The sequence below is a fragment of the Mustela putorius genome, unplaced genomic scaffold (assembly GCF_011764305.1).
Source record: "Mustela putorius furo isolate JIRA1106 unplaced genomic scaffold, ASM1176430v1.1 tig00003834_pilon_pilon_pilon, whole genome shotgun sequence".
NCBI classification, from domain to species: domain Eukaryota; kingdom Metazoa; phylum Chordata; class Mammalia; order Carnivora; family Mustelidae; genus Mustela; species Mustela putorius.
The window spans coordinates 34,719,684-34,728,855 of NW_025421987.1; the positions used below are offsets into that span (position 1 = coordinate 34,719,684).

At 41.9% G+C, this 9,172-nt stretch overlaps 1 protein-coding gene across 2 annotated transcripts in view; it reads right to left on the reverse strand.

Moving 5' to 3' along the window:
* GUCA1C (guanylate cyclase activator 1C) overlaps positions 1–8,941 on the reverse strand; it is a 29,766-nt gene extending 20,825 nt beyond the window's left edge. For both annotated transcript variants that reach the window (XM_004769142.3, XM_045088161.1), the window contains exon 1: positions 8,738–8,941. In XM_004769142.3, the coding sequence (XP_004769199.2) occupies positions 8,738–8,941 (204 nt within the window). The remainder of the gene's footprint in view (positions 1–8,737) is intronic.
* Between the last annotated feature and the right edge of the window lie 231 nt (positions 8,942–9,172).

A 9,172-nucleotide genomic window follows, 5' to 3' on the forward strand; every position in this document is an offset into this window, starting at 1 on the left:
TAGATACCCTGAAAACTTCCCCACTGTTTCATTTTCTCCTAGCATTTTAAGGTATCCTAGTGCTGTCAATAGATCTTCTGGCTTGAACCATCACTCCATTTATGGTTTGAGTTCCAAACCTGTAAGTTCAGAGAAACCATTTTCTCTTGCCGGTAGACCTCGGAGTCTTAGGAGGGGCAGAGCACTTTTGATCTCAGAGCTCCCAATGACAATCTGTTTGGATAAAGCCCAGTTGCCCGTATTGGCCCAGAGTGCTATCCATTCACCTTGATGCCTATCACCTAGTAAGAATGTCACCAGGAACCAGAGGGGCCGAGGGCTCACTTTCTGCTCTGAGAGTCTCCAGGCAAGTCACTACCGGTATCACCGGGCTCAGCGGGCCTCACTGCTCAGCTGTGACGTAAGAACACACTCATTGGCAACAATGCGATGTCGGGATGTGGCAGAGACACAGGTGAGGCACCCAATGTGTGCGACCGTCAGGGATCCTCTCACAGGGACCCCCTGCTGCAGTGAGGTCCCCGCGTACCCTCCTCTCTCCTACCTGGTATTTTTAGTGGAGCTGTTCTCTTCGTTGAAATTCTCAACTCCTCACTTAAAAGAGGAATACCATAGCAGTTTGGGATGCAGCCCTTGGAGTCCGCTGGCCAGCATTCCAATTCTGCTGTGTCATTTCAGGCAAGTGACTAAACCTCTCTGTGCCTGTCTCCTCACTGGGAAAACGGGAATGTGAAAAACTGTAGCTACATAGACATTATTGCTGGGAGGAATCTACTAACTGAAGAGCTTAAAACAGTGACTGTACAGAAGCATTCAGTAAGTGTTACCATTTATTAGTAATGATTCAAGTTCTTTCTTTCTCCCAACATCCCAGAGTGCCTCAGCTTCTCCAAAAATCCTTGCCTGACTCTATGTTTTAGCTTTTGTCCCATCCTCGGATCCCAGTCAATACCGCAGTCCTGCTACTGTTTGTTATGCTGCTTTATTTTATCTATGCTTTGGGCATTTAGTCACCACATAACTTTCATCCTCAACTAGATCGTAAACTCTCTGCAGGTATAAAAAGTCACATCTCCTACCTGCCTACCTACTCACCCCCATTCCCCCACACTCCATAAAATGTGAGTATGGTTTTTCTACTGTTGCCTGTCCTTCAGGGATGCCACTGGAGAGTTCCCCGGCCCCTCCATCCAGCCTGCCTGTCTCTGGAGAGGCTGGCTCATCAGTCAAATCCCTGGGCAGGGTTTAAAACCAGCCCTATAGTACCTGAGACCATCTAGAACCTTGTGACTAAACAGTATGCTTTGCCCTCTCTCAGTCTTTGATTCTCTACTACCTTCTATTACTGGAAGATGCATTTGCCATCCCACGAGATCCTCAACTCCTTTGAGGACAGGGAACGACTCCTCTGCATCTTTGTGCCTACATTCCTTCCACCATGCTGCTCAGTAAATATTTGCAAATCCAGCGGGATAATAACGTGCTGTGTTAAGGATGTGACTCCGCTCCTGCTAATCCCTTCTATCATGCAGCCCTCCCTAGTCAGTGAAGGTTTTCATTGCCTAAGAGCTAAGTCACTGTGGCAGAAAAGCAGAAATCAAGTTCATGCTTAGCTCTTGACTTTCAATAGTTTAAGCCATTTAGGATTCAGAGCATAAAATTTATGCCATAAACAAAAGATGTGAAAGAATATATGATTAGAGCCGGTTTTCTCTAGTTTCTCTTTAGTCCTTCCAAACTAGACCGAGATTCTATAGGCTGGATTTGGGAAAGGAAGAGAGATTGCAGGACTCTGGGGACTAGGACGGGGGAGAGGGCAGTGCTCTATGAGGGCCAAGAATGGCTGGAGGTCTGGGTGACAGGAACACTGGGCAGGTTGGGCAGAGAGAAGAACACAAGCACTTGTGGTTCTCTCACTGGGCTTGGGAGGAAGGACTGGAGGAAGGGCTGGTCACACAGTCCTGAGCCAGCCTAAGAGGCTTCTGTGACTAGGAGTATGAGGAAGCTCAGAGGGACCCTGAGCCAGGGGGAGGCCCACCGTGCAGACAGCGGCCTTGAGCTTGGGGCAGGAGGTGAGGAGAGATGTGGTCTCGGCGAATACCAGTGTGGACAGCTGCCCCTCTGCCCTGTGTTCGTGCAGATATTAGCGCAGCCATGGGCTTTATGTGCAACAATGGGAAGCGGAGGGGGAACACTCCTTGGTAAAATGGGGACTCAAAATATAAACTAACTCCATCATGGAAAAGTAAAGTCACATTTCCTGAATGCTTGAGTGTGTGAGCTGAAATGCTTCCAAGCTAGAAAAGGGTAAAAAATAAACTTTAAAATTTCCCTTGAGATAATCACTCTAATCGGGAGTGAGGTTAGATTTTGGAAGACACAGTGGCCTTCCTTGGTATAAATATGGGGGAAAATAGGGGGGGGGAAGGAGAGAGAGAAATGGAAAGGGGAAATAAGTGCAAATAGAAAAGGGAGGACACTCCGTTTGTCACTATTTTGTTTACTCACTCGGTAAATATTTGTTCAACATCTACTCTATGCCGCTATGGTATGTTCCTGGTCTGGGAAAGCATTCGGGATCTGAAAGGGATGATTAATGTGTTTTCACGTTCGTGTTTCTGCACTGTTTTTTTCACAAGGATGAATTCACGTACCACTTGTACTTAAAAAGAGAGAGGAGGGGCGCCTGGGTGGCTCAGTGGGTTAAGCCTCTGCCTTCGGCTCAGGTCATAGTCTCAGGGTCCTGGGATCAAGCCCCGCATTGGGCTCTCTGCTCAGCAGGGAGCCTGTTTCCCTTCTTCTCTCTCCCTCTGGCTGCCTCTCTGCCTACTTGTGATCTCTGTCTGTCAAATAAATAAATAAAATCTTTAAAAAAAAAAAAAAGAGAGAGAGAGAGGAGAAGTGAAGAGCAAATTGCAGATCACGTGTTAAGAAAGCAGGATGGCTGGAGCACAAAGGTCCAGGACGCCTAGTGGCCCTGGGCACTTCTCCCGTTGCTGGATCTCAGCAAATGGTAAGTTTGATTTGATTCTCTGCTTTGGAATCCGTAGGATTTCTATCATGCAATGGATAATTCAGAGTTGCAGAAAGTAAGGAATCCAGGCTGTCCCTTGCACAGAGACAGACCTTAATTTTGAGGAGTACGGTTTCTATCGCTCACCTCACCTACAAAGACGGGCTAATATATTTTGTGCTGTCTTTTAAAATTTACTTTTTGTTATCATCAGACATTTTTCAATCAGTTTTTATTATTGCACGGTTGAAATTAAATGAAAAGGCTTATCATTTAAAACTTTGTCTGCTTGACTTATTTCGCTAAGCATGATACGCTCTAGTTCCATCCATGTTGTTGCAAATGGCAAGATTTCATTTCTTTTGATGGTACCCCTGGGGATAAAAATATATGTTTATAAAAAATAAAAAATTAAAAAAAAAAAAAAAAAAAATAAAAAAAAAAAAAAAAAAAAAAAAAAAAAAAAAAAAAAAAAAAAAAAACTTTGAACTTACAGGTGATTTTCCCTAGCCTTTATTTACATGTTTGCAATGACGGTTATTCTACGATGTTTAGATAGATCAATTCTAGACATTATCTGTTTGTATCTTATTATAGCAAATGATGGGTATTTAGTTCTATGACCCTCACATATATCCAAGCAATGTCCTGGAGCCTATTCTATCTGCTGGGGCGAGCTGATTGTTAAATTTTCAGGAATTTTGCAGACCAACTATTAAATGGTTGGTATCCTGAAATTGGCCATGGTGGGAGTATTTACACCATGGAGATCAGCATAGGTTACCAGGGCTTCCCCCACCAACCCTAGAGAATCAGTTATTAAACATTTCCCGGCACACCACAGTTCTTCCTCCCTACTCACACAATTGTAGGTTAATTTAAAAGTCAAGAGTTTAATTTTAATAACTAGTAAATTTTGTTCTCTGTATATAGCCTATTGGTATACCAAAATTATGGACTTCCTTATTTTACATGGAGTTAATAATTGCCTCATCATTATCAGGCTGACATCTCTGAACCTATCAGACAATCCGAGAAAAGTGTGACAACCAAGAATTATGTGCTTACAAAGTATTTTTGCCGAGCAAATGAATCTGAATCTATTTAAATTTCTACAGCTAAATACCAGTTTATGAATAATTTGAAGAATAGACAGCTCGATAGCACTAGAAAGTTAGATATGCAATCAACTAAATCCAGAATGCAGAGCATTCTACAGAACCAGTGACTCTCTTTCCTCAGCAAATCAATGGCATATGTGGGGGGGTGGTGGATGAAGGAACGGAGGTGATTAGGGGATTATTACAGAAAAATACAAACTTAAGAGTCATAGCCACCAATTTCCACCTATGGACCTTGTTTGGATGCAAACTCAAATCAAGAACAATAAAAAAGTATGCTTAAGGGAAAAATGCATCTCTGTGTTTCTAACAGCATTATTTACAACAGCCAAGATATGGAAACAACAGTGTCCATTGATGAACGGATAAAGAAGATGTGATATATATATATATATATATATATATATTTTCATTCTTAGGTTTTTAGGATCTTATTTTTAATCCCTGTTTAAAAAATTTCTCCTATTTATTGTGTTGGGCCCTTGTGAAACATGTGTCTAACAGGTCTGGGAAATTTTTTTGGTTTTATTATAATTTTACATTTTCTCTGGGCTCTGTTCCTGTGGTTGTATTCATTGGATATTAGACATATTAATCCTAATTTAAGGAACATATTTGGAGAAATGTTATTTGGAATAAAACAGGAAGGAAGTTGGAAAACGCTAAATGGGCTAATCTGACCCACCTAAAGAAGGGTGTAAAAGAAGTTTGGATGGAAGTGTCCTAGACATTCCTGAAACCAATGGTTTGACAAAGCCACCAGGAAATCCATGAGTCAAAGCCTGATGACAAAGGAATCCTGTGTCTTAGGAATGGGTTGGCCTTATTATTTCTGCTGCGCTCTATCATTGTTGGTCATCTAAAACCAAGCATGGACTCGGTGCGTGTGGTGAAACATTTCAAAGCAATGCACCTGGGGTTCTGGTCAATTACCTTCCAGTTAGGTCTGAGGTGCCAATGTCATGGCCATTACTGTAAAGTGGGTTCTATTATCACTGTGATGTTGAATGCGTTAGTCTATGTACTGTCCCTAAAACAGTGTGTCTAACACATTTAACTATGGTTAATTAACTACTATTAAGGAGTGACAAGGAGATGCCTGCCTGCAAGGGTGTGTGATAAGCCCAAGGAATTGTTCTAAACTCAACGCTCTAAACTTTAGGATCTATTTATTTCTACTTTAAGCACAATTCCAACAAGTTTAGTTAACTAGAGTACATGCCAAAGCCAGGTTGGAAATGACAGTGTAAGAAGAGATTGGAAGCTTGTTATTATCAGAACAATCAGAAAGCTGGAAAAGGGGTGCCTGGGTCGCTCAGTGGGTTAAGCCTCTGCCTTTGGCTCAGATCATGATCCCAGGGTCCTGGGATCAAGCCCCACATTGGCTCTCTACTCAGCAGGGGGTCTGCTTCCCCAACCCCCTGCTTCTCTGCCTACTTGTGATTTCTCTCTCTTTCTGTCAAATAAATAAATAAAAGAAAGCCGGGAAAGGTGTATCTGGCAGCAGGGAAAGAGAAAAACAACAAAAAGCAAACAAACAAAAGCATATATTTTCATGATTTTCAACATTAGGAAACTTAACCCCAGCAACTTCAGCAGGTATGGGTGCTTCATGGTATTTCAAATATGTAACAACCCATGTTCATAATAATGACTGATATCAAAAAGCTTTTTACTGGGACTCTGAGGAGGAGGAAAAGTAAGACATGCATTTTAGAATGATTTCCATCCAGAAGAGTTAAAACCGCAGAGGAGCTGCTCCACAGAAATAGTAAATCCTCCAGGAGTCTGGACAGCTGAGAGTTTTATTGATCTAATTAAATATATGGCTTTTTCTGTTTTCCTGTGCATAATTGCATATCATTTCTCACTATCACTTGATAACGAGCAATCCTTACTCTTCTCATTTTACAACCTGATTTTATATCAAGATCCCCACACCTTGTGTGGCATCTGTCATCCCTGCCTAGGTTCTCTTGCTTGCTAAGCAAACGTAAAATGTTGACGATAAAGCACGAATACCAGCAGAACTCGTGAGTCATTTAATTAAGCTTCTGAGGTGGGCTTGGCCATCCTATGGCTGTCACAGAGAAGACACTCCGATCGCACAGACTGCCTGGCTGAACGCCATCTGGCCCTCGACAGTGGGCGTCATTGTTTCCACCCAGCACTTCAGTTCCCGTGTTCCTCTTCTTACCCAGGAACCAGACATGCATAGCTTCCACAAACACTGGGTGGACAGCAAAATCTCTGGCATGGGATAGGTCACCAGCTACTTGGAAGATGAACTGAAAAACCTGACAATAGTTCATCTTCTAACCTCCCAGGAGGACTGTCAGAGTCTGAGAAGCTGCAATCTAGAGCCATGGGAGGCAGCTTCCAGCAGGCGCAGTGGGACAGCCGCTGCCACACAAAAACCAAAACATCTAGAATGGTGGAGAGAAGGAGCTGAGGGAAACACACATAGGCAGGGACACACAGACCACATGCCAACATGCACACAGGTCCCTGTCTCAGTCACTTCAGGCTGTTGTAACAGAAAAACCATGGACTGGGTGGTTGAAAACACTCGGAAATTTATTTCTCATAGTTCTTTGAGGGAGGAAATCCAAGATCAAGGCTCAGGCCGATTCACTGTCTTGGTCAGAGCCCACTTACTGGTTCACAGACAGCCAGTCTTCTCACTGTCCTCACATGCAGGAACACACTCTCTGGGGTCTCTTTATGAGGGCTCTAACCCCATTCATGAAGGTTCTGCCCTCCTGATCTAATATCTCCCAAGGACCCCACCTCCAAATACTATCATAATGGCGCTGCCAGAGTTAGATTTCAGCATATGAATTTGAGCAAGTGACAAAAAAAGAAAGCTCGTTTAGAATGGAGTCAGGAGGCCAGCAGGGGGAGCTCTCATGCCTCACCACTCCTCGTCCACTGCACACCCAACCAGAAGAAACTTTCTTGTCTGTGGCTACTGCTTTTTTTTTTTTTTTGCAAGTGCCCCACCCTCACCCCACAACAGGTCAGCCAGGAGATACCACCACAATTCAGATAGTGAAAAGCCACTATACTTCAAACTCCCAGTTTACTCCAATCGACTTTTTGTTTATAAAAGCCTTCCCAATCTCGCCCTTTCCTCCACACAAGAGATCCTCTCATCTGTTCGGCAGACAGGCCTATGGTTCGGCCATAGCTTGCTTGTCCAAGATTGCAATTCTCTCCTATTTCCAAATAATCCCATTTCTGCTGGTAAAACTGATAGTTTTATTTTTAAGGTTAACAGGGGGACACAAACATTCAGCTTCTAGCCCATCTAGAATATATTCCAGCATTAAGAACAAAAGCAGAATCTGCCTCATTTTCCCACTGATTTGTAAGCTCCTTGAGGGCAGAATTGTTGTTTGTTTGCATCTACACTAAGAAAAATTTACGAGGCGGGAGACCCTGCCACGCTAAGCAGGCAGTGCCTCATTCATGCTTGATAACAAAGAACATGTCCTAAAAGAAGTGTGTTCCCTACATTATTATCAGAATTAAAATAGTTGTTAATATTACACAGGTTTAATTTTCCCTAGTTTCTCGCTGGTACCTCTTTTTAAGTCATCTGCTGTTTGGTTTGTTATTTTTTTTGTTTTGGTTTGTTATTTTGTTTTTTGTTTTGATTTGAAAAAGGTCTCAAAGGGCTGTGCTAGACTCCACACATCTCAATGGACAGCCCATCGCTTTAATTGTGTTGATTTATGACTTCTTTCTCATCTATTCTCACACACAGCCTTCTAAAGTCATCTATCATTCAATGAGTAATATTTCCCCTTTCCCTTTCATTCTAGATGGCATCAGCCCATTTTGAAATGTACCGGTGAAAAATAACTGAAATGCACAAGGAAAATTAGGCAAGAAGAATTTCACCCTGCTAGGTGAGATTGTTACTTTTTTGGCTTATTTTTTTTTCTATTCCCTATTTTTCCCCCCCTCATCTTTGTATCTTTAGAAGTCTTGAAAATTCAACGTGCTGCAATTCCTCAGGAATGAGTAAATTCAAGACAATAGTTGAGTCACAATCTTTAGAAACTAAAATTTATCTGAATTTAAAACTAAATTGTTTTTTTTCCCCCAACTAAAATGGTTATATATGAAAAAGTATTCCAGCATTCCAGCTTCTGAGTACAAACAACATGTTGGCGAATTTGTATTGATTTTACCTGCCAATCTAGATGCAATCACACTTTTTAAAGCAGATTCCTGTAATTTGCTTTTCTATAAAATGTCACCAACGCATTAAATACTTTGAAAACAGTCTTTGTAAATCAATCTGCACTTATTAGATTTGTTTAAACGATAGCATTAGAATTCCATGCCGAGATTTAATTTGGTTTTAAAATAACTCCCTACATGCAGAACATTTCCAAGGGCGGAGAGGCTAGTTCCCAATTACTTTCATGCCGTCAGTAGCTAAATGTGTTTAATGACTCACTTACCTACAAGCTGTGGGATCTCTGAAGAGTTCCTAACTCAGTGAGATGCACATGTTTTACCTCAGGCTATTTCAAATTTTCAAAAAGGGGAGAATACAGAACCACAGCCAAATAAAAAGTAAAGGTCTTACCTTGTTCATGTCAAAGGTATTATAGACTTGATCAACATGTTGATTGGCCTTTGGATTCAGACCCTGCAGACCCAAGAGTGTTTTAAATTCATGCAGTGTTTGCAGGCCGGATGGATATTCCCTCATAAATTTTCTGTACCACACATAGGTCTCTTTAGCAGAAACTGCTGTCTGACCACGAGCTTCGGATTCGCTATTTCCCATCGTGATTCACAGTCTGCAGCTTCTTCTCAGGTTGTTTTCATGTAAGGTCCCTACCAATTTGGTTCCTCACTCTTCACTAAAACTGGAGGCTAACATATGCCTTTAGAGAGCGACTTTAAACCTCTTATAGCTATAGGCTAAATAAGAATAGAAAGCCAGTGAGATTAACTCATCTGTACAGTTTTAAGACTAGGTCATTTATTGTGACTGATGGGATTGCATTTACTGCCA